At 44.3% G+C, this 26,706-nt stretch overlaps 1 protein-coding gene across 1 annotated transcript in view; it reads left to right on the top strand.

The window, feature by feature from the left end:
• Positions 1-26,706, top strand: part of SYCP3 (synaptonemal complex protein 3) — a 1,370,872-nt gene that overhangs the window by 982,408 nt on the left and 361,758 nt on the right. Inside the window, exon 7 of the mRNA XM_086919156.1 lies at positions 22,729-22,846. Coding sequence (XP_086775282.1) covers positions 22,729-22,846 — 118 coding nt within the window. The remainder of the gene's footprint in view (positions 1-22,728; positions 22,847-26,706) is intronic.

Genomic DNA, 26,706 nt, shown 5'->3' with positions numbered 1-26,706 from the left:
TTCAAGCCCCCCGGGCTGAAGACGGCTGGAATGCCAGAAACCGGTCCTCAGCAGTGTTCCCTCTAACGCGCGCGGGTGCGCGGCCGCCCACCTTAGTGACCCCCCAGCGCGCAGTGTCCCTATTGAAGCGCGCACACATCACAGGAAAGTGTTCGCGCCGCCGCTTTTAAAAGGCGAGTGGCGCGAAAAATGTTAATTTCCTTATTTCGGGGACGAGTTCAATAGCAAGTGGCTCTTGATGCATTTGTTCCTCAATGGGAAACGGCTGCAGGCTGTTTATGGGCCTTTGTGGAAATATGTGTTAATTGCAGCACCGTCATGCGCTGCAATTAACATAAATATTTTCACACTGGCCACTCAGCCGCAATCAGCCCCCAGCCGCGCTCCAACAAAAGACTGTAGGTAAAGACTGCATTGGCAGTGCTGGAGGGGGCTATAGGTGTCGCAAGCATTCAGTTGCCTCCTGACGATGGGCCCTGGCACTTTTTTTTGTGCAAAATTAGCACTGCTTGCTCAATTGTGCGCTCTTTTTATAGTGGACTGGGGAATTTCTTGCCTTGATTGGACGGAGTATGTACTGTTTTGGCTATTCATGTTGGCATGCTTTCAATCTATGCACATGGGATGGGCAGGTCACAATAAGCCCCCAGCGGCGCTCGAACAAAAGACAGCATCTAGGTTGAAACTTTAATTTGCTCCGTGATAGAAGTACAAAATAGATTCCTCGATGTTATAAAAAAGGTGTCTATTTGTAATAAATATAGGCAGTTTCACTCAAAACCTAACAAAAGAAGCAGACTATTTTTTGTTTCTCACACAGTGAGGACAACCTGTGGCAAACTTTATTCAGCTTGACAGGCTACGTCTATCCACTTGCCTTCTTATCTCACCTCCATAAAAGCAACAAATTAACTACTTGAGCCAAAACTATGTCTGCCCATGTTTCTATAAGGTACATCACCAGCCGGACTAGAGTTTTTCACCAAAACTGCTGCTTAAACAGCGTGAAGAGAGAAAAAGATTAGGAAAAACCGTGTTATGTAAAGTTGTGTAAGTGTTTGAAGTTCGTAATAGCTATTGAGTAGATCAATCGTCCACATACATTTTCAATCAGTAGCTCTCGCCACCATGACCCCACAATTTATTATCTGCACCGAAATTTTGAACATGTCTGCAGCTTCATGGCACTACTGGCTATCCTCAACGGCGTGAAAGTGTACCGAACAGGGTTTACGCTGAATGGGAAAATAATTCCTCCAATAAAAATTAAAGATGTGTCCCCACTTCCTGAAAAACAAGTTGACGTGGTTACTATTTAACAGCAAGAAGGAGGCCACCTTTTGTTCGGAGAGAACACGTGGCGTCATCGAACAAGAGATCAGAGCGCCCAAGGACACATAATTTCTATCGAAGATATTTTTGTATCATTTCCCTTAAGAAAAAAAAGCTCTACACCTCACCGTCAGCGTTAGGTGGCACGAACACAGCAAGAGAAACTTGCTCTTTTTTGTTTTTCTCCCATACAATGAGACTGTTGAAACCATGCCTTGTCACTATCAGACCCAAATTAGATTGTTGCAAGGCAGGGGGGAAATGCTTTGAAACCCTGAAGCAAGAGGCTCCAGGGAAGCTAACAATGCTGGCAAATAAAACAATACACAGTGAAGTCTGATGACAGTGGCAAAATCAGGGCTCCGTCTGTGATTGAGTTTAACACACAGCAAGCCATTATCCCACATGTGCCTCACTCTCTCTCTCGTAAAATATTCAAAATTATGTGGTTTTTTTTTAATTAACTAACCCAAAATAACTAAACTGCAAGAAGATGCATACAATACACAGGCGAATCTCGCGAGCTAAGTTTACTAAGGCGTTGTCGCGCTGTCCATTTGCATGCAGTGACCCGGCACAATATCAGTCGGGTGGTACACTATGCGATGCACATATTTTTAGCCTAATTGCTTTTAAGCCACACCCTTAATTGCATTGGTTACGCCCCTTTGAGAGACCCCATAGATTTTCATCCCACTCAAAGCCCTGGTCCACACGCACGGTCAGGTTTATGGCGCACATAGCCTTCACTGCAGCGCACAGAGACCTTACTCTGCCGCACACAGAGGAAAATAATTAGAGGGAACATTGGTCCTCAGTAGCTTGTTTCTGGTCCAATGGAAGGCATGGCTTGGCAGTTCGGGCTGGACTGTTCCGATGAGGCACAGGGTCAGACTGATTTGCATATGGCCATGTCTGAACTGGGGTGGCAGAGTGGGCTAAAGAACGGTGATGGATTAAACCCAGATCAGTTGGCTGGGGGTGAGTGCTTGTATTGTCAACGCTCCGTCCATCATTTCCTTTGGTGTTTCTTTGTTTGTTGGAAACAGGGCAGTCGGTAAACCTCAGTGGAGAGGTTATTTTAAGAGCCCACCCCCCTCTCCTGCACAATGGTTATGTTCCTGGCGGCGGGGAAGACACAAGCCAGCATTCTTGCTGTGCAAACTAAATACGCAAATGATCATACACAGAATAATTTTTCCGGATGGCAGTGAAAATCAACCCCTGTTTTTATAGACTATTTCTGGTTTCAAGTTTTCCTCTTGCAAGGAAGTGGCTTTGGTTTTACGAAAGTGGTATTAAGTGTGGCCTGTTTTGATGTCCAGAGGCGGGCTCCTCCTCAGCTGGCTATCACTAGGCCGCAGCCAGCAAAAGTACGGCAATATAGGGCATCGCTTTATTGGCTAATACCGAAAGAGCATTGCCCCCAGACTTGGCATCATAAACTCATGTTAATTCCTTGGCCTCCCTCCCTGGGCCCGCCAGAAGATGTCTGCTGTGTTACACACATGTGGCTAGCTCGCACCAAAGATTCAGAAGCAATGATAGCCACAACATACTTAAAGCGCTTGGGGAGGGACCCAAAGGTGAATGTCAGATTTCAAACCACATCCAGCTAGCCAAGGGGTTATTTCCGTTCCGCAGAGTCCCTGCAAAAATAAAAAGAAAAAAGACAGAAAGCTAACCAGTATGGGTCTCACAGGAGCTATAGGTTTGAATGTCTCTACATATTGTAGTTGACATATATCCTTATCATAGAACTACCTTTCTTTTTGCAGTAGTTCAATTGTTTGGCCCGTGCATGTGCATCAACACGCATTTAGTGCATTAGTGCATTCGTGTGCACGTATACAATAATCATATGTCCACATGTGTTGTTAGAATTGGGGGTCTCTGGTTGGCGCAAGTATTCACTTGTGACCAGCAGGGACCCTCTCCTCTAAGTCAGGGCGAAGGATGACCCCTTAGAATTACCCTTGCTCACCCTCTAGGTGCGTGGCGTGAGCAGCCAAGGCTATTCTTCAGGCGTTATTCAGTTAAGCATTTGTAATCACACACACAGTAAAATGTACCAATCCCCCCACAAATGGACACCAGGCTGGAAATATATATCAAAATACGTTTCTTTATGTAAAAATATATATATGTATCTCAGCAGACTTATCACAAGACCAAATAACGTTTTTGTAGCACCACAGATTGTAAATAGGCAAGCTTCTTATGTTACAGTTCAAATGTGGATCTTCCGGTATTTTATTCACTTGAAACTGCTTTTCTCTCCAGTTCAATAGTTCTCTTAGTCCAATGTATTTTATCAGACAGGAAAATGCCCCAGTTCTTGGTTGACCAGGTTGGCAGTCCGTTGAAAATGCTTCTTGATCAGTTCCTAGGACTTCAGACCAGTCTTAGGCCTTCTGGGCGCTTTGTAGCGCTTCTGTGCGCTTAGAACGGGTGGAATCGGCTGCCCCTACCAAGTCTCACGCATCTCGCGTGAGAAGCGTACCCCGGACCCTACCAAGACTCACGCATCTCGCGTGAGACGGGGTACGCGACGTACAGCTTCATCAAGGAAAAGGAAGCGTCCAGGCTAGCGCAGGCAATCCGATGCGCACAGATATCCAGCGTACAGTTTAAATGAAAGGGACGAAGCGCACAATTCCCTCAGTCACTACAACGCACACAGATCACTCAGCGTATAGTTCACAATGAAAGGGACGAAGCGCACAGGTCAACGCGCACCGTCTATTTAGATGTGAACAAAGGCGGACAGCTGTCCCGGGTACGCGTCGCACTCCATCAGCTTTCCAGGTGGCAGATAGGCGTACAGCGCACGATGAAGGCGCACAATGAAATAACGGGGAAAGAAGACGTTGCGGGCCCGAGCCCGTTGTGAGGGAGACGTAATCGGCCCGCACTTTTCTAGTGCGCGGCGGGGGCACCTTCGGACTCTTAGGTGGCGGCGGCTTCAGGAGGCAGGTGCGGCCCGGCTCTGGCAGTACCACACTTACTGGGAGCACTTCAGGGGGCGGCACAGCCTCTCCTCAGGGCAAAGGGCGAAGATAGGCGGCTGGGTACGCTGTAGACGTACGGCGGCTGCCCGAGGCGTCGATCACCCTCAGATGAGGAATTCCAGCGGGAGGGGCGAGAGGGAGCACACAACGCGCTCCAGTAGCAGGCGGCAACAGGGGAGCAGGCGGCCCGGTCCACGGAGCAGAGAGGGACTCAAAGAAGAGCGAGGCTCTCACAGGACACGGGCTGCCAGGCTCCTGGGTGTCACGGCCCTAGGAGGGGGGCGAAGGCGCACAAGGTCTCAGCTCCAGCAGGGAAGCACACGGCCAAATAAAAGCGAGCAAAGGCACCTTGAACCCACTAGTCCTGGGGTTCAGTTCAGGGGGCAAGCTCAATCAAGCCCTTGGAGAATGTTTAGAGCACAAAGCAGCAAAGTCTTTTCTCAGCAAGTCTTCTCCTCTCCTTTCTCAGCAAGGCAAGCAGCAGGCCAGTCCTTCCAGCGTCTCTTCTCCTTCTAGTCGGGCAGAGGTCCTTCGTGGTAAAACAGGATTCTGATTTCTTAGGAGCAGGGCTCCTACCTTTATACACAGTTTCTTTTGTTCTTACAGGCCAGGGGGGCCTTTGCATAGCCACTTTCAGTCTCTGAGTACTTTGTTGGGGGTACTCTGACTTCTGCTTTCAGGGTGAGGGGCAGGCACATCAGACGCTCCACAGGAGGTGGAGCCAGCATTGTGTGGACAGGGGCAGCCAGGAGTACCTTGTTGATGGGGCTTCGCCCTTCCTGGGCCAGGTGCAGGCTGAGTCATCAGTCACTCCCCAGGGGGGCGGAGCCAGCATTGTGGTGGCAGAGCATAGCCTGATTAAGAGCCCAGGGCCACTCCTACCTCCCACTAAGGTGTAATCCTTGCATTCACCACCTGTCATCCCCCAGCCATGTCACTCACACAACCCAGACAGTCAGATACACATACTGCAGAGGCGGGCTGAAATGGTTAGGCAAGCAAATGCTAGCTTTCTAAAAGTAGCACTTGCAAACACAGGATATTAAAATAAACTTTCCTAAAAGAAGTATTTTATTATTCTGAGTTCAGGCATACTAAACATTAATTTCTACCATGTTCCCTGGGCCTGCTGGGATTATAGAGTGTAATAATTCCAGCAGCCCATCTGGCCTAAAGGGGACAGGTAGCCTTTCAATAGTGAAAAACGAATTTGGCTGTAATTCACTATTAGGACATGCCACACACATCAGGGCTTGTCCTACCTTACACTTACAATGCACCCTGCCCTTTGGCCTACCATAGGGGTGACTAATATGAAGTTAAGGGAAGGTTTAGGGGCTGGCAAGTGTGTGCACTTGCCCAGCCAGCATGACAGTACCAGACTGCACGCAGGTTCTGCAATGGCAGACCCTAGACACATTTTTACAAGGCTGCTTCTGTGGGTGGCGCTACCAGCGCTGCAGACCCACTAGCAGTATTGGCACTTACAAGCCCTGGCACTCCTGGTGCACCTTACTGGGGACTGACAGTAAATCCAATGAACCAATCAGGAACATCAATCACAGTTACATTTTACATTGGGAGAGCATATGCACTTTAGCACTGGTCAGCAGTGGTAAAGTTCCCAGAGTCATTAAACCAACAAAAACAGGTCAGAGAGAGTATTGGCGGAAGGCAAAAAGTTTAGGGATGACCCTGCCAAGAGGGCCAGGTCCAACATGTGTCACCTTAGGACACTATTCTTCTGCTAAAATGTCCTTGGATAAGGGTGTTTCACAAGGCTCCTGTCTGAGTCCAACCCTTTTTAATATATATATGGCCCCTCTGGCGAGGATAGTCGAACAACTGGGTTTTGAGATCATCTCATAAGCAGATGATACGCAGCTGATGTTCACTATCGGAGAAAACCCAGAGCTAGAGAAAACACGTTTTGCCATTGGTATGAAGGCGATCTCTGACTGGAGAACAAGAAACTGCCTTGAATTAAATCCAGAAAAAACAGAGATCATGTTAATGGGAAAAGCCTCGGACATCTGGTCAGACGATTGGTGGCCCGTCCAATTAGGCTCTGCTCCCACCCCCAAATCTTCAGTAAAAAAACAGCTCATGCTACTATAGCCTTCGACTTCTACGAAAAATACTTCCATTTATGCCTATCCTTCATCTTTGGACATTAGTGCATGCTATGGTAACCAGTTGTTTAGACTATGACAATGCTTTGTTGGCAGAAGTGGGAGAGACTCTCCTGGCCAAATTACAAGTGGTTCAGAACACAGCAGCGAGAATGATTTTAAACCGTCCTGCAGGTTCTTCCTCAACCCCGCTGCTCAGAGAATTACATTGGCTATCTGTGAAAAAGAGATCCTTCTTTAAAATCTGTTGCTTAACCTATAATGCTCTCAACAATAGAGGCCCCCGCTATCTACAAAGTAAACTGCTTAAATACTGTCCCTCTAGCAGACTCAGATCCAGCTCGCTGGGGCTGCTACAGGTTCCTCGAATCCGTCTAACCCGGGCCGGGAGCAGAGCCTTTTCATATCTGGCCCCAAGATACTGGAACCAGTTTCCCCAAGCTCTGCGAGCAATCCCTAGCTATGGCACCTTCAGAAAACAGCTGAAAGCCTTTTTGTTCTAATCCACTCTTCAGGTCTTCTGTACCCCCCTCGCAGGATCCTAATCTTTTAGGCAGCGCCGAGATTCCCCAAGGTGAATTGAGCGCTTAATAAACCATTTAACATAACATAACACATATACGTACTAAATGGCACACGCGCAAATTTGTTTATCCAGGCATACCATACTCATAATCTATCTGTCTATCTATCTATCTATCTATCTATCTATCTATCTATCTATCTATCTATCTATCTATCTATCTATCTATCTATCTATCTATCTATCTATCTATCTATCTATCTATCTATCTATCTATCTATCTATCTATCTATCTATCTATCTATCTATCTATCTATCCATCCATCCATCCATCCATCCATCCACACACATATTTGTTTTCATTGGTATATAACCACATATGTTACACACACACACAATATATATATATATGATCACTCGCGTATATATGCATATGATTGTATAAAAGACATACAATACTGAAACAATGGGCTGAGTGTGTATTTTTGTAAAATATGCATCGTAAATGTATGGTAATGGAACATAAATGTGTGTGTATGACCATTTTCAATATGTACGTGTGTGTTATAACCATATATAGGCACACACGCAATATATAACCATATACACACACGGTGAAACATGCCTGAGAGAAAGGGGACAGAGAGTGAGGGTGAGAGAAAGATAACGTGTAAAATGTGTTAACACCAGACAAGGAACAAACTGGAGTGACACGGAGACCCGAAAACCCAAAGAAGTGACGAGCCTTTAAAAATCACACGTTGTGAAAGCTTTTCAAAGCACGTGTTGTGCAGATATTTCTGCCTGTGGTACGTCTGCAGTTACAATATGCAGGTGTGCAGTCCTATAAGCACACACACAAAAATGCTGACACAGAGACACAAACAGACCCAGCCACACGTATATATAGACACAGAGACACACACGCATTGGTACACACTACATACACACACCGACTCCGAGGCATACACAGAGGCACATACATCCAAAAACACACACAGATATACTGACTTAGACACACACACCAACACACCCACACACACACCGACACAGAGGCATACACATATGTTAAAAAACAAACACACCGACTCAGAGGCATACACATAGCCAAACAAATGCAAAAACACACACACGAATACATATTGACTCAGACACACACACACAGACATATTGACTCAGACACACACACCAACACACCCGCACACACCGACTCAGAGGCATACACACATGCAAAAACAAACACACCGACTCAGAGGCATACACATAGCCAAACACATGCAAAAACACACACACAAATACATATCGACTCAGACACACACACACACACAAACATACCCTCACACACACTGACTCAGAGGCACACATACATACAAAACACACTAGTAGGACCTTGAAGACCCACTTAATAACGAGGAATTATTGAGGAAAACCGTGATTCCAGTCCCCATTGCTCTGGTTATTCCACCTTATTCGAGGTGGCACTAATGCGGGGTATTTGCCGCTGAGAATGCCAGCCCCGGATAAACAGACAGCGCTTTGCGGGGGGGCAATGCGCACACGAAGAAAGTGCACGAACAGGAGTGTGGGTGGGAGGGGCCGAGAAGGACGGACTGTGGGAGGGACGAGGGCAGGTAGGGGAACAAAATAGTTTCTGAAGTTAAGGGGCCAGTAGACGTGGCAGGATGCAAATGATGACATGGTCATCATGAGGCGGAACTAATAAGCATAAAAGCTATTGGAATGCTGCATTGAGGAAATAAGCCAATAAGAAATGGGGGTGGAGCTTCCACTAAGCTTCCCCATTAATAGTGTATACTGCATGCCTCACAAAGTGACGAGCGCATGCGTGCTGCAACTCTAGCTGAGGCCTAAAAAGGAAAATATGGCTTACCCCTAGAATCAGGGGGCTCATAAACAATTCTTGCATAGAAACGTAGCTAAAGGTCAGATTCACTATGGTATGATCCCATGTATCAATTCTTTGTTGAATTAGAGTAAGTTGCATCAGTAACAATATATGTTAGAAACTATCCCATTTTCTAAGTAAGCATCCTGCTTTCCAGGGATGCTGTCTTCTTTAAATGGTTAGAAAAATAACTTAACAACACTTAACAAAAGCTGTTCATGAATATCTGAAACTGAACTGGACCATGGAAACGCAGTGAAGAAGCCTTAAAAGATACAAACTACCTAGCACACTAGACGGTTTATTCAATAAGCCTATCGGATGTGTCAATTTTGAAAACATTACATCAACTGTCTTCACTTCCATGGAGCCTGTGGAGAGCAAAGATGCGCAGGGGGGCCTGATGGGTGAATACAGAAGTGGAAACAGAAACAACATCCATTTTAACTAAAATTGTGGTTTTACTAAAAGGTTGGCTAACCCCATCAAGATTTTATTACTTCTCTCATCTCTGTTTCTTGTATGGGTCTATCTATGTTTTTGTATTGTTCGGATGTCAAATATGATAAATATGATAACTGACACATTTCTTAGATATGGCTCTCCGTTATTCTGATCTTCCCTGATGAGTTCCTGATAGAAATATCTGAATACTTCTGTCTCATTAGTTCTTTCTTACCAGTGTTACTGTGGTTAAGGATTTCTGCAATATGTGCTTTGTTAGTTCTCACCTTTAGTTGCCTAGTTGTTACTTTTAGAGTAGAAGTGTTGTTGCTTTCTTGGTGTAATCTTTTCTTCTCTGTAGACTGCTCTATTGGTCTCTATTACTGTACATTGCCCTTTACGACTGATAATTTTCCTTATTCTCCCTCTCGTTTTCTGAATTATGTTAAATCACTCTTTCCTCCTTAGTCCTCTCTAGATTTAAAATGTATCTAATCTCTTCTCTCCCTGTTGTTGAGAGTGTCCATCACTGTGAGTATGCCCTGGTGTAGACCTTAAACACGTCCCATTTTATTTGTAATGAAGTATTGTTTCCATCATGTGCTAGCATGAACTCCTTTATTTGAAGTTCATACAGAGTGGCTCACTCCCTGAGCAGGTATTCCTTAAGTTTCCACTTGCTATGGTGTTTGTTCTTCTCTTCCTTTACCCACTCTGTCACCACTTGTGAGTGATCTGCCAGCACTAACTCACCCGGTTCAGCTTCTCCCTATCTACCAAGTATTCTTTGATCTACAAAAGCATAATTCATCCTTGTATAAGTTCTGTTTGTGGCATAAAAATGTATTTTTGTGTCGCCAGGAGTCTACTAATCCCAAATCCTAAATCGTGTCATTCAGTCTTACATATGTGGATTAGATTGATCCAAGTCTCCACTTCAGACCAAATTAACCTGTGTTTGGAACATATTTATTGAGCCATATTAGAGGTATTACCTTGTGCTTTGTGCGAATATGCATTTCCTGGTTTTATTTTTCTTTGTGAGCGAAATCTATGCTGCTATACCCTGTATAATTAAAATTGCCACCCTTGACGTTTTAGTGGTTGCAGATGTGTTGGTCTAGATAGACTAGTGACTTTGCTTTAGCCTGGTTTCGTCCCTCCTTATTACGTGGTTCTCCTGAAACATAACTAAGTTGGGTTTTTATAGTCTTGAAATGATTCCACAACTTTCGTCTCTTACGGAGGGAGGGGGGGGGGGGGGGAATTGAGGACTCCCTGTTCTTTGAGTGAAGTTTAAACGTGATTAGCGCTGCTTATGTGTCAGCCCGATCTGTGTTGTCCTTCATTGTTATTTACCCAACACGTTTGTGCATGTTCTCCTTTCCTCGCCCTTGCCTCCTTCTTATTTGAAAACAATAAAGCATACTCCAGCATGCAATTCTCTGTAATTCATTTATCCCAAATCAGTGTTTGCAGGGCATATCAAGGGTCCATAAGAGGATCCCCCTGATCTGCTTCATGGAACACGACTTGGTGCCCTCTGTGATCGTGGGCCATAGAAACGAGCATTGGAAATGCAATCAGACTCGCATTTGTGTTGAAGCTATTGGCATTGTAAATGGCAATGTATTTTACTTCTGTGTTATGGTGTGTATGTATGTGGTGTGTAGTGGAACTATGTGGTTTGAATTGAATTATTTAGTTGTGTAATTGTGTGATGTGGAGTGGATTTGTGTAGTGGCATTATGTGGCATGGTGTGCTGTGCAAATGTATGGTTAGCAATTTTGTAGCATTTAGTGTAGTGGCATTATGTGTAGTGGGATTGTGTGGAGTGGTAACTTGTACAGTTTAATTATGAGGTGTGCGGTTGAAGTTTGCGGCACAATGTGGAATTGTGTGGTGTGGATTGGATGTATGTGGTGTTGTGTCATTGTGTTGTTGAGTTGTACTGGGTCGTGTGGAGACTGTGGAACAAACTAGGCCTAATGGGGGAATAGAGCAGGTCTATGACGCACTGAGAATCATTTCCTGGAACATAGCCGGCTTGGCAGCCAAATTTAATAATAAAGAGTGGCGCAATTATAATTATATAACTTCCATGTAATTAACCTCCAGGAGACATGGGCCCTTGATAATAGTAACTTCCACATGCAGGGGTATAAATGTTTTTTTGTTCCGGTGCAAAAAACGAGATCGGGGAGAGCCATGGGAGGACTATCCATATATGTTGATCTAAACCTTTCGGGCAGCTGGTCCATTACGGACTGGAAATCCCATGCCATACAAGCAATACGGTTTAATGGGAAGGGGCTAAGACTTACTGTTTTCAACATTTACAATAATGGGGCAGGGGGAGACTATACCTCATTTGTAGGAGAACTGGATGACAGATTGGGTCAGGAAATTATAGCTCGTAAAATGGGACAGGTACCTGCTCTGCTGGTCATGGGAGACTTTAACTGTCACCTATGCTCGGCACTGGTCCCAATAGATGCAGAATGGTATCATTGCCCTGTAGAGAAAGGGCCGCATTTCTCCCACACGCCGGATGGTTTAGCTTTTAGTAAACTCCTGCTTAACCACGATCTAGAGCACACTATTAATATGATGGGTGTGCAGAGGGATGGCAGCCTCCCACCTACATTCAAGGGCAGAGGATGTTCCTCTTTTATTGACTATATCTTAGTTTCTAGACTTTTAATAAATAGAGTCATCAGCGTAGGGATAGAATGGAGTAGTTTTAGTGATCACAACCCCCTTGTATTGGTGTTGTTGCATCTGGCGGGCCCAAAAAGTAGATACCACAGTACAATAACTGAGAAGGTAACAGACCAGGGAAGGAGACTAAGGTGGTCCAAAATAGATGGGGAAACCTTTTATAAATCCTTGATGGACTCTGGTAAACCCGCCATGAATGACTGTTTAGATATGGAGGTTCAAGGTCCGAGGTTGCTCGAAGCATTTGGCCAGATTGCTGACCTTATAGACGGTCTACTAAAAACTAGTGCGCCCATAAGGAACCACTGTAACCCACGTTGGTTCGATAGAGACTGCTCAAAGGCTTTGAGAGAGCTCAAAAGCAGCCTTAAAAATAAACCAAGAGACACCCTACAAATTGCGGTGTGTAGGAACAAATATAAGAGGGAGACCAAGAGGAGGAAATTAGCTCTACAGGGAGAAGCGTGGGCAGACCTAAGAGAAGCGGGGGAAAAAAGGGACATCTCCGGGTTCTGGAGAATCATCAACCAACCAACTTTCCAGGAAAATAACACCCCGGAGATAGGATCAAATATCCTACCAGAACAGTGGGTCTCTCATTATAAGGGGTTGTACAACTACGAGCCAGGAACAACTAAAGAGCATGCAGAGACCTCACATCAGGGCACTACAGTAGTGTTCACCATTAAGGAGATCACTGCTGGAATAGAGGGATTGACAAAAAATAAAGCCCCTGGCCCTGACGGGATCCCCCCTGATTTGTTTTTGAGCTGTGTAGAACTCTGGGCTCCCATAATGACTAGGTTCATTAATACCGCCATTACTTGTGGCCTGCCGTCGTCCTGGTCAAAGGCCATAACCGTCCCTATCTTTAAGAAGGGCAATAGGGATGACCCCAAGTGTTATCGCCCGATTTCCCTGATTGATGTGTCTGCCAAACTTCTGGGAAGGGCGATCCTCAATAGACTGTCCGAGTGGACCGAAGAAAATAACATCTTCTCGGACACTCAATATGGATTTAGGACGGGGAGGTCCACCAGTGATCAATGCTTGAACATCTATATACTGACTGCCAAATACACCATGGCCAGTAATGAAGCCATCTATATGGGGTTCATGGATTTGGCAGCGGCATTCGATCATGTTAATAGGGAGAAACTTTGGGTTATGATGTCTCTTATGGGGATAGAGGTTGGCCTAATTAATATCTTAAGGGAACTTCACAGTGATACCTCTGCAAAAGTCCGTTTCAATAGGGAAGGGGGGGGCTGACCGATTCATTTCCTTGCAAGAGTGGGGTACGGCAAGGCTGTATTCTTGCCCCATTTTTATTTTCCCTTTATATAAACAATTTGGAACAGTTTTTGTTAAATCTAAAGACAGATTGCCCAAGGGTGGGGACGCGTCATATCCCCGTTCTGCTTTACGCAGACGACGCGGTCTTGCTCGCACGTACGCCTAGGAGCTTACAGATTTTGATTGATGGATTTGTTAAATTTATGGGCTCCCTAGACCTTTTTGTCAATTTGGGCAAATCATATGTGCTGTTGGCTGGTAACAAACCTTGCACCAAATTTACGTACACGATAGGAAACCACAAAATAGAAGAGGTTAAAACATTTCCCTATCTAGGTGTAATTTTTGACGGGGCTTTACAATTCAACTCCCTGGTTGAGGAGCGATTTTGTAAAATGATCGCTATCAATGGCGCAATTGCAAGTTATGGTAGGAGGGTAGGCAGATGGAGTCCTGAACAGGTGATGAACCTGTATAGCTCCATATGCTGCTCCAAAGTGATTTATGGGGCAGAGGTATGGGGCTTTGTTAATACTGCAAAAATACAGCGGGAAGAAAATAAATACCTAAGAACCATCCTGAGAGTACCCCCAAGTACCGCTGGTTTCATAGCACACAGGGAACTAGGGAGGCCTTACCTAGAAGATCTGGTAAAACTTAGGCCAATAGTGGCCTGGTTAAAAATTTGGGTCAACCCTGACGCGTCTCTAAGCAGGGAAATTCTAAATGATTGCTTAGAAAGGGATAAATGTATGAGAATACCATGGCTCAATTATGTAAAGAGTACCTTAGAGTCCCTTGGCTACAGGAACCTCTTCATCAACCCTGTAGCAATTGTATCCCAGCACAAGGTGTTAGTAAAAAAAGCTTTTTTAGATCAAAAAGCACTACAGAGAGCTGAGGCTGAAGGGCTCAAAAAGACAGTGAGGGCTCACAACCTGGTTAAGAGCGTAGAGGGAATGGAGCCATATTTGTACCTCATGCATAATGCTCAGGACAGATTTCTGATGTGTCGCTTTAGATTAAACTTACTTCCATACTTATTGGCATCACCAGCAGGGTTTTTAACCACAACTGAGCAGAAGGGAACCTGTGGCTGCGACAATAGGTCTCCGCAGGATTCCCTTCACTTTGTACTCCTGTGCCCTTTTTACTCCATGCCTAGGCGCAGATTTCTAGTGAAAATTTTAAAACAAGCCAACCTGAAACACTCTAAAGAGGCCCTAACCTACCTACAGAAAGCATCTGACCCTTTAACATTGTGCTGCATAATGAATTTTATTAAGGTGGCGGTCCGTTTAAGGGTAACCAGAGGAGAGGAATGATGCCTAAAAATGATTCTTAATCTTTTTTAAAGTGTCAAAATCCCCTTTCCCTTTTTTGCAATGTGTAAAAATAATTATTATAACTGGGATCCTGAAAATGATTTAATGAATTTTTTACTCATGTATATATGTATGTGCTTTTATGGTGATTTTTAATCATCGAATAGGGAATCCTTGAATTGAATTGAATTGAGTTGTACTATGTGGTTTGGTGTTAAATTATGTGGTGGGTTGGAAATATGTGGAGCTGAATTGTGTGGCTTGGAACTTTGTGTATAGCTTTGTGTTTTTGGTGACAGAAAAGAACAAATAGGTATGCGCTAAGCATCAGATCTATGAGTTTTAAAAAAACGAAAGAGTTGGAGCCAATCGCATTGTAAATGTAAATGTCTCTTACCTATGTGTTATGGTTCGGAGTGGAGTGGGTGTATGTGGCGTGTACCAATTATGTGTGTTGGATTGGATTTGTTAGTTGTGGGATTGTGGGATTTTGATTTGTGTAGTGGAATTATGTGGTACTGTGTGCAGTTGTATTATGTGGATCGTAATTATGTATTTTTGAGTATATTGGAATTATGTGGTGAGACTGTGTAATGGAGTGTAAGTATGTGGAGTGGTATTTTGTGATGTGGAATGTTATGTATTGGAGTTTAAATAAGACATTGTGTACAATAGAATAACTCTTTTAAAAAAAACAATTATCAAAACATGTCTTCTAGTTTGTTTTCTTGTCCTTACAATGCAGGCAGCATTTTCCTGCCTGTTGTAATGCTTGTTTATAGCTTTTTTTGTTATGCAGAGACATAAACAATAGGAGGGTGGAGATTGAGAAATACTACCTTAATTACAGCATGAGCAGCGGACGGGCACTAGGAGAGAACCAACAGATTCCAGATTCTGAGGGCACACTGAGATGGTGCTGAGTAATGCTGAGGTGGTGGTGTGCTGGTACAGATGTGATGCTCAGGTGATGCTGAATGAAACTCCGGTAGTGCTAAGTGATGCTGAGGTAGTTGTGTGCTGGTGATACTGAATGTTGCTGAGGTGGTGCTGAGTGACGCTGTGGCACTAAGTCATGCTGAGGTGGTCGTGCAGTGCTGGTGCTGAGGTGGTGCTGCATGGGTGCTGAGTTGCTGCTGAGGTGGTCGTGGTGCACTGATGCAGAAATGGTGCTGTGCTGGTGTTTATGTTGTGCTGTGGCGGTGCTGGTGCTGAGGTGGTTCTACGCTGACACTGAGTTGGTGGTGACCTGATGAGGAGGTGATGCTGAGGTGATGATGAGGTGGTGCTGAGGTGATAATGAGGTGGTGCTGAATGATGTTGAGGTGGTGCTGAGTAGGGCTGAGGTGGTGCTGAGTGAGTCTGCGATGGTGGTGCTGCGCTGGGTCTGAGCTGCTGCTGATCTGCTTTTCTGGTGCTGCAGAGTGATGCGTTGGTGCTGTGCTGATGTAATGCTGTGCTGATGTTGAAGTGGTGCCGCATTGGCGCTGAGTTACTGAGGTGGTTGTGGTGCACTGATGCAGAAATGGTTCTGTGCTAATATTTATGTTGTGCTGTGCTGTGCTGGTGCCGAGGTGGTGCTGTGCTGATGCTGAGTTGATGGTGAACTAATGAGGAGGTGAGGCTGAAGTGACGATGAGGTGGTGCTGAGTAGGGCTGAGGTAGTGCTGAGTGAGGCTGAGGTGGTGGTGATCTGGGTCTCAGGTGGTGCTAGGTGATGAGTTGCTGCTGTGCTGAGCTAATGCAGGGCTGATGTTGAAGTGGTCCTGCATTGGTGCTGAGTTGCTGCTATGGTGTGACTGCTTTGGTGCTGAGCTGGTAGCGATGCACTGATGCAGAGATAGTGCTGTGCTAATGCTGAGGTGGTGCTGTGCTGGTGCTGAGTCATGCTGAGGGGGTGTTGCTACACGGACGCTCAGGTGGTCCTGAGCTGGTGCTCGGTAGTGCTAAGTGATGCTGATGTGGTGTTGTGCTGAAGTGGTGGTGCACTGATGTGGATATGGTGCTATGCAAATGCAGAGTTGGTGCTGTGCCAATGTTCAGTTGGTAGTGCACTGATGAGAAGGTGGTGCTGAGTGATATTGGGGTGGTGCTGAGTGATGCTGTGATGGTGCTTAGTTATGATCAGTGGTGGTGAGTTATGCTGAGGTGGTGGTGCTGCACTGGTGCTGAGGAGGAGCCGAGTGATGCTGAGTTGGTGCTGTGCTCATGCTGAAGGGGTGCTGCATGGGTCCTGAGTTGCTGCTGATGTGATGCTGTGCTTGCGTTGCCGCGCTGGTGCTGAGTTTTTGGTGCACTGAGGAGGTAGTGCTGTGGTGATGCCAAGATGGTGCTACGCTGATGAGGCGGTAGTTCTGTGCTGATGCTGAGATGGGGCTGTGCTGAAGTAGTGGTTTACAGTCGCTGTGCTAATGAGGAGATGATGCTGCGCTGGTGCTACACTGATGCTGAGTTGGTTCTGCATTGGTGGTGGATCACTGATGAGGAGGCAGTGCTGTGTTGATGCTGATGTACTGTGCTGATGCTGAAGTGGTGCTGAGTGATGCTGAGGTGGTGGTGCTGCACTGTTTCCGAGGTAGTGCTGAGCTGATGATCAGGTGGTGCTGAGTGATGTTGAGTTGGAGCTGTGCTGAGGTAGTGGTGCGCTGCTGCTGAGGTGGGGCTGCGTTGGAGGTGGTGCACTGATGTTGAGATAGTGCTGATGTTAAGGTGGTGCTGTGCTGATGCAGAGTTGGTGGTGCACTGAGGAGGAGGAATATTAAGAAATCGCTAAATAATTGTGATTTTTTTAGATACATACCGTTTTACAATTCGCAAATAGCGATTCTCAAACAATTGCTATTTGAGAATTGCAAATAGGTATTTTGATACATCTGCCCCTTAATTCTGTGTAATCTCGCATCATTTTGCTGTAATTTTAGGTAATTACGCTACAGCAAATTACGCTTTTACTGAACCTCAGTCCAGGAAAAGTGGGCTTTATATACCTAACCCAAGGAAATATTAGATGCCCAGCCTATAACATTACATCTTCACAGACTTTTTTGTAAACCATATCAGGTTTGTTTGCCCATGGTCCAATCCAGATGCAACCTGTTCCCATTGAAGGAGACTCCAGCCTCTAATATCAGTTGAGCAAGAAACGTACCTGGTCTCAAATTAAACAGACCCAACAGAATCTGTTCTAGTTTATTAGGGCTTTTAGAATTGCACGATCCCACAGTTTAGCATCTTAAAGTGGTTAAGGACATTAACAATCTTCCTTTGCTTTGAGCACTTTACTTCCAAGTAGTCAGGGTGGTAACTTTCTCTCACCTTGCTAATGTTAATTAGAAAGTATTATATAAAAGGTTAATTTAAGCCAAGTACCATTGTCCTGGTTTTGCCCACACTGATGTTACGAAGTCCCTTTCTATGTTAATGTTTCAAGATCATCAAGGAGGCTGACGAGCATGAGGGCCTGCATTCCCTTCTTCTGATTGGATTTTAAAAGGTGGTACAAACTCTCCCCCGAATTCTAAACTCAAATAATGAAATAATGATCCACTGTAGGAGCTCACTAAAGCACATCCCACTGGGCTAAAAATGGAAGCCTTTGCCATTCTTAGAAATATCCCCAATGATGAGCTTTGCAAAGGAACTATTGGAGTTCAGCTCATAGCTGTGCAAATTCTACTGTCTACATTTTGACTTTAGAACAGATGCTGAAGTTGGCTAAATGTGTCTGTGTTACGGCTTTGATCAGTAAAAATATCATGAATGCCCACTCCCAGATCCCTTTCAGACGTCTTGCTTATCCCAAAACTGATGAAGTTACCATCCTATTAATTTTTCATAAATATCAGTGAAAAGTCCATGTTAGCGACGCATGGTACTAACTTGTGATTGTAGTTCTACATCAGGGGAATCTTCACTGAATTATTGAAGATCTGCAGTTTGCAAATGGACTGTCAATAATCTGAGTAATCTATAAACTTGGCGATAGTAGGCTCAGTCTGAAGTGTATTTTTTCTCTTCTCAGGCTGAATTACTTATCTACTTATTCTCTTTCATTTGTTTAGTTTAGAAAAGCATTATTAGGGAGAATCAATGAATAATCCCCCTACAATGTCAAGTTTCAAGTTTCAAAAGACCTTTATTCGAATTTCATAAAATTCATAAAAGCAACACATACAACAAAACAGTCCCATGATCATTTTACAAATCTATTTACAGTAAACAAAATTGAGAGTTGTTACAGCTCTCATACATCTAGTTTTCACAGATTTTCCATCATTTTACGGGCACGCGTTATCAGTTTCAAAAGAGTACTGGTGCGAAAAACCAATTCATCAGTTTACAGAGAAAGCAACATTAAATAGGAATCCCCTAAAGAAAGGGGTCTTCGTTTTCGAAAATATGATGATAAAAATCATTTAATATATTTTAAATAAAATTTACAAAAAAATAGGAAATGCAAATCATTTTGTGTGCTTATTCCATCACAAGGGCAGGGTTTAAGATGTGATGTCTGATAGTAACCCTGAGGGAAACACAGTAAAAATTTTACAGTACCAGCCCTTAGGCGAAACAGCAACGATCTTTCCCAGTTGGTCATGGGGAGGGTAAGATATAGTGGAATTGGTTGCCTAATCAATTCATTACCCATATAAGTCACAACTGATGTTTTAAGTGATTCCTTTCCCATTCTTTCAGAATTATAAAGTGCGTATAGTGCATGTTTTAACTCGTGTTTATTTTTAAGCTCTATTCTGGATGGATCAGAAAAAAGGTCTCCCCTGCCCATGGCACACAGGGTCTTAGAGACTCCCGCGAGCCAAGGGATTACTAAACCTTTTTTGCAGCCAAGACAGTCATTTATAATATCCTGCGTTAGGACAGCCAAATTGTTCTTTCAGATCCTAAGCCAGAGTAAAGCTGGTCTAGTCCTAGTCTAGATAAAATCACATATATAGGGCAAGTTTAGTTCCTTCTGACAAATGAACTCAGAGGATGAGATTGGGGCACCCAAAATCTTTCTACAAAAGCGATTTTCTTCTCGATGGATGCTAGGGGTTTTTCCCAGACCCCAAACCTCTGCCCCATATGTGGCTACTGGTACACACTGTAGTTTAAAAAAAAATGAAATAGCTTTAGTGGCACCTATTTTCTTTGGGCGGGGTAAGCTCAAGATGGAATTGATGGCTTTTGAGAACTTGCCCGTGGCGTGGGCCAAATGCCCACTCCACGAACCGTTCGCAGCAAAAACCATCCCCAAATATGGGAATGTGCTCACAGAGTCTAGCTTGTCAGTCCCCACATATATGGTATTGAGCTTCCGTTTCCCTGGGCCACATGGCATAATAAAAGATTTTTTTTAATTCACACGCAGATCTAATGCCTCCATATATTGTACAAAAGTTTTAACAAGTAGGCGTAACGCATTTGGGGTGCGGCCCATAAGGACCGCATCATCTGCTTATAAAAGAACCGATAACAGTTGCCCCTTAATTATTGGGACATCTGGAGTCACCTGTTTTAGAGAATTGGTGAGCCCAATAATATAAATAATAAAAAGCAGCACCCCTGTCTAACCCCTCTTCCTACTTTGATAGCCCCAGAGACTTCCCCACCCATCCCAATTCTAACTAGCGCTTTGAGGTCAGTATGGAGATAAGCCAAAAAGTTTACTAGGGCCTCATCTAGTCCATAGTCCAAGAGAATGGACCAGAGTTTAGATCTATTAACTAGGTCGAATGCGGATGAAAGCTCCATGAATGCAAGATAGATCGGGGACGATCGAGCAATGTTATACTTGTCAATCACTAGTTTCAAGTTTAAACATTGCTCCACCGTGCCCACCCTGCTTCTAAATCCCATCTGGCAGGAGTCCAGCTATCCACAGTCTTCCGTCCACTCCAACACCCTATTATAGAGAACTCGCCTCAGGATCTTTAAAGTATTGTCTAAGAGCAAGATTGGTCTATAATTAATCGGATCTGACCTATCGCCCTTTTTAAATATTGGCACGATAGTGCTAGTGGACCAAGTATTGGGCATGGCCACTAGGGGCAAACTATTAAAAACATTGAGTAAAATCGGTGTCCATAAATCCGGGCTCCACTTGATGACATCTATTGGGAGTCCGTCGGGACCAGGGGCCTTGTTTCCAAGGCCCCTGTCTGATGGCTACTTCTACCTCCTGGAGACCAATCTTCAAACAGCACAGTTGCCCAGGGACAAAACTTATTGTTTCCTCAATTGGGGTGGCATATATTTTGAAAAATTGGCCTCCCAGGCACTACTAGTTATGGTGCAGCTGATTGTGGTTAGTTGTTTACCCATATCTCGCATTTTTCTGACGGCGGAACAGAAGGGGTCACTGCTCTTCTGGGTTGCACTTCCGACCAGTGCCTCCCACTGCTCCGTCTATAATGCGGCTTTGAGCTCAGCAATTTTGGATTCACAAATTTTCCTTGCTGCCTGTACCTCTGCTGTGCATCTAGGTTTTGTAGTTAATGCCCTGCGCAGTGCCTTATTCGCTGTCGAGCAGGCAGAGTCAAACCACCTTGGGTCTTTCTCTATCTTAGGTAAAGGAACAGACAGGCAGGTTTTTATGACAGAGCATAATTTAACAAAATCCGTAATTATCCTTAAACCGTTCCCATCAGGGGATAGGCAGGAATTAATCAGGTGGGAATGTTCATTTTTCACAGCTTCTAGTATAGCGCCACTATCAACTCCCCTCCATTTCAGTCGCAGGCCATCTCCTGAAGGGGTGATGTCTCTGGCTCCATTGAAAATAACATATGCAGGGCTGGGGCCTAGGTGTAAGACAACTATAAGGGGGTTGTGGTCTCCAAATAATGTTTCCAAAACTTTAGTCATTATTATAAGATCTATTAGACGAGGGGACATAAAAATAAAATCAATGGTCGAGGAACAATCTCTACCTCTAAAGGTAGGAGCGTAGTGATTACTAGGGGTATGTCCTGCTTCCATTCCGTTACTGAGAATATGCTCAGTTAACAGGTTATCTAGTTCTAAACCCCTTCGCTCAGCTTGGTCAAATTGAGTTTTTTCCTCGGTCCGATGGTTCTTTGGGGTTTTCGCGTTAAAATCCCCCCCAATGAGGACCCCTATCTCCTCCTCTGTATCTATGTTTTGTTCCAAGTTTAATAAAACATTAGAGAGCTCTATGAGATTCTTATTTGGGACAGAGTAAAAATCATTATTATAAAAATGTATTAAATAAATCCGAGTCTGTCTCTTATATTCTAGGACCTGTACATTCGGGTTCATGGTTGGTAAGTCCCTGATGGTGCCACTAGCAGATATTTTGATCCCGATAAATAGGCAGCCTACTGCGTGACCAAAGTCAGGCTTGGGTGTTGTCACACTAAAACAGTGGTAACCCTCTATATACAAATTATCTGTGGCCCATGTCTCCTGGAACATGATAATATCTTTGCCACCCAATAACTGTACCCAATGCGGGTCTGACAGTCTTGACTCTAACCCGGCAACGTTCCAACTAAGAATTGTCAGGTCGGATTTGCTAGTAGGCGGTGTTAGAATAGGTGACTTTCTCCTATCACCTTTATCTGTAACTAACTCAACATTTGTCAGCATGGAGTGTTCATTCCCTTGTGTTACTATAGATAAGGGAGTATGATTATGTACTGCTATCCCCTTTGCTGATGTTATTTGGGTAGGTGCTGGGTATTCCCCTGGTGTGCTTGCCTCCTGAAGTTTAGTGCCAACCTTATTATTAGAGAAAGGAAGGTAGGTTTCCTCTTGTTAAGTGGCCCAGTGTTCATGATTTTAGTGAAGATTCAAAACATGGAAAACTAGAGGTAACGTTTCTTATTCTTTCTTCTGAATTTCTTTCAAATAAATATGTGCATCCCACAACCCACCTTGTAAGTATATATTATAAGACAAATTGTAACTTTTATTACAGTTTGCCACAATTTTTGCTATCATAACATTTGCTATAATGGTATTTGTTGAAGGAGATGGGTCCTAACCTCAACTTCCTTTTATCCACAAATGTAGCTGATATTAGCAAAGCCCTCTTGGCAAAAAGAAAACGATTAGAAATGTATACAAAGGCATCTCTTAAAACCAGTAATCAGAAAATTGAAAGTGTATGGAAAATTCAGCAAGAACAGAGGTATGTGTAATTGTAGATTTTCATACTTTGCTATATAGTGTACTGGCTTTGGACATTCCTTGTTTTACTAAATGAAGATACGCCTAAAGTAAAGTAAAGCAGCAAATATTCCAAGACAATTTAAATTTAAAATGTTTAGCTTGTTATAGGAGAATTTTTAACGGTTAGTAGCAGACTTTTGATTTGAAAATAAGGCAGCTCGTACAATTTGTTTACCACTATTCTGTACATTTCACCTGGTCTGTTTGTGCTCTGGAATGACTTACTGTATTTTTGGTAGGCATGTAAATCACTTATTATACGCAAACTATTTGAAACAATTAAGGCAGAGCAGTGCTTTAGTAATTTCTGTTTTTTGTTTAACATTGTCGATGCTCTAATTAACTAATTGCGAGAGTCGATACACAAGACTGTGGTTGTTTGAGTCTCCGTAAGTCCTGGTGATCTTTGTAAGATTTAGTTCAAGGCTAATAAACACAAACCTGCGCTAGACAAGGATTCTTGGTTTAAATTTATTTAATGGGTTTATTAAAAAATATAATCAATATAGAAAGTAAAAAGCAATTAGTGAATTAGAAATTGGCTCAATCAAAATAGTCAATGTACTATTCAAAAGGACTTACATAAGGTCTGCCTATGAAGAAAATCCAAGGAAACGGCTGAGTGTAAATCAAATAGACAGACTAATGCAGCGTCTGTTTCCCAAGAAATAAACCAAAAGACCAAGTATAAATCAGCGAACAGACTGACATAGGGTCTGCTCCCAAAAAGGGCACATAACAAGTTGTCTCTTACTCCAGTATTGGAACGTTCCAAGATTCCCATGCTTGTATCATTCCCCGTCGTCGGAATGGGAGCCCCCGGAATACATAAATTAGCAATAAAAACCATTACCAAAACAGAAACTAGGCCTAGGACCATTCTAGTTTTGTAACATATCCACCTCTTTTTGTAAAAGTGACAAAATAAAGTGAACAACCAATCAGATCAGCCTCACCCCTTAGAACACTCATGAGAGAAGCTCAGAACCTCAGATTTTCTACTGCACGTTGTGCAAGGGAGTCCCCACTTCGCTCTGCTCAGATTTTTCCTGTTAACCTTACTTCTACAGTTTTTCACCTCTTTTTCTTAAAGACTGCTTGGACTTCGTGTCAAGATGTCTGATAAAGAGAAAAAAGCCCTCTTTAAAGCTTGTGCAACTTGTGCTAAGAAGAGGTTGTATGTGGAGGACAAGCACAAGGATTGTATTTACTGTCTGTACCCAGACCATAAGGCTGCAGACTGTAAGATATGTCGCAATTTTTCTACAAAGACCTTGCGAGACCGTGAGGGGCGTCTCTTGACCAGAAGCTCAAGTCAAGGAAGGAACCAGTTTCCAGTGACAGTGATGAGGCATCCTCTGCAACATCTTACAAGAGGTCGGTGAAAAGGGGTAAAGCTTCTCCTTCACCTTCTGAACGTCCTGGTAAAGCCTTGAAAAAGACCTCTCATAGGTCCGAAGGGCGTATCCTGGTGTAAAGGAGAGGGAAGGACTGTCAGCAGGAGTAATATCTGAGAGAAAATCCAGCTCTCTTCCTCTATCTTCTCCTGCAGCGGCTCCAAAAGCTTTTAAAAAGCCCTAGTCTCTTTCTTCTGAGGTAAAATCTGTGAAGAAAGTTCACTCGTCAATGACGTTGTCAATGGCTCCGTCGACGAAATCGTCAAAGGTACAGTCTAAGTCTGCTCCTTCAATTCTGGCTCAGTCGACGGGCTCGTTGACGGTGATTGCCTTGTCTCCGGCGCTGACGATTCAGGGTTATGCGTCAACAACTTCAAAGCTGGTGGTGACTTTGTCGTCGTCGATGGTGTCATCGACGAGAATGACGGCGACAATTGCAACTACATCTACAACAACGGTCTCGACGATGGCTGCGTCAATAACATCTGTATCTTTGTTGACGATTCTCTCTTCATCGTCGACGAGGGAAAACATTTCCATTACTATTAGGAAGCACCAGATTACACCTAACATGACTTCCCCCAGGAGGGTGACTCCTCTACCTCCTGCACTCCTCCGCGAAGAAGAGGGTTCAGAGGAAGATGAATTAGCAATTGCACGTTAAGTGCCAGGCCACAGACTAATGGGGAATATGTAGAGGACCAGCAATATCATCCTCCCTTAGATTATCAAGAGGACTACCAGCAGGAGATGGTATCTATGCCTTTTCCCCCTACTATTGGACTTGCGGTATATGCTATTGAACTATACACAGAGATTCCCAACACAATCTCCTGCTCCAGCTGTGGTGCGAGTTACAACTGTTCCGCCTGCATTGCATTCTACCCCACTATTTCCACCGCCTCAACCACTGCCTGTGGCTCAGGATGCGCCACCAAACGTTCCTCTCATTCAGGATGATGCCTCTGATGAGGACCAGGGCAACGTCACTATACCAGATCCAGATGCAGAGTGGGATGACTACGTAATTCCTGATCCTGCTTCTCCTTCACCAGCGCCTGTAGATTCTCCCCCCAAAGACATAGGGGGTTTCCATAACGGTGCAGTCTGAATGTTTACTCTATGACTTCATTAAGCCTTACAATAAATCAGTTTTGTCCATTCCAATAGTTGGTCACGTCTGGGATGAGGGATTGAAAGTGATGTGGAGTCCAGCCACCATGATTCCGGTACTGCCTCGCCTTGAGAAGAAATATAAGACTCCAGATGATAGTCCGGCCTGCCTGTCAGTCATCCTATACCGGACTCGGTTATCTCTCAGGCTGCCCAAAGAAAGTTCAGAAATGCTTCTGCTCCCCTCACGATACCTCAGGATAAAGAGAGCAGACACCTCGATAATGCGGGCAAGAGGTTTTCCTCCATGTCCAGCCTGTTAGGGCTGCAAACGCCTTAGCGATACTTGGTCGCTACGATCGCCAGATGTGGTGTGACCTTTCCTCCATCTGGATTAGTTGCCGGAGGATGCGAAGGTGGAAACGAAGAGGATTCTTCAAGAGGGAGAGAAAACATCTTGTGAAGTAATCGATTGTGTAATGGACATTGCCACAATGTCCTTCTGCTCCCTTGCGGGCTCTGCTGTCCTTCATTGCCAGGGTTAGCTGCATGTTAGCTACATGTTTTCGTCCTGAGGTCCAGAATAAGATCTTGGATCTTCCCTTTGATGGGGAGGCGCTCTTTGGAAAACATATTGATGATGTGCTCCAGGACATTAAGAAAGACACGGAAACCGCAAAATCCTTAGGGACTCTGCAGTACCGCATGGTCCCCTTCCGTGGAGCCAGAGGTAGAGGTAATGCCACGTGCCGAGGAGGATACCAGCAACAACGATATTCTTCCTATGGATCAAACACTCAATCTTACCGGCTGAATTATAACCAGCGGCAAAATCAATCATCCTCTTTCTCTACATTGAACAACAGAGGAAGATAAGAACGCCAGGGGAGTGACTCCGCTAAGCGTCAATAGTGGCTGGCTGGATCTTACTACTGTCCCTTCTCTTCCTGTAACACCAGTGGGAGGCAAAACATCAAATTACTTCCACAACTGGCAGCAAATAACATCGGATGGTTGGGTTCTAAACATCATTCAATCCGGTCATACTCTGGAATTTGTCCATGCACCACCTTCCAAGCCACCTCGCGCCACTGTGTCAAAACATCTCCGTCTTCTACGGTTGGAAGTCCATCAAATGCTCCTGAAAGGGGCAATAGAGCCGGTTCCTCTCTCTCAGCGGTGAGAGGGTTTCTTACTCCCGGTTCTTCCTGGTCCGGAAGACTTTGGAAAAGTGGCACCCTATTCAAGATCTGAGGGTGCTCAACACCTATCTCATCAAAAAATCATTTCGGATGGTTTCTCTGCAGGA

This window comes from Lissotriton vulgaris, chromosome 1_1 (assembly GCF_964263255.1).
Source record: "Lissotriton vulgaris chromosome 1_1, aLisVul1.2, whole genome shotgun sequence".
In the NCBI taxonomy this organism is placed as follows: domain Eukaryota; kingdom Metazoa; phylum Chordata; class Amphibia; order Caudata; family Salamandridae; genus Lissotriton; species Lissotriton vulgaris.
This window is presented reverse-complemented; position numbering and strand designations above follow the sequence as displayed.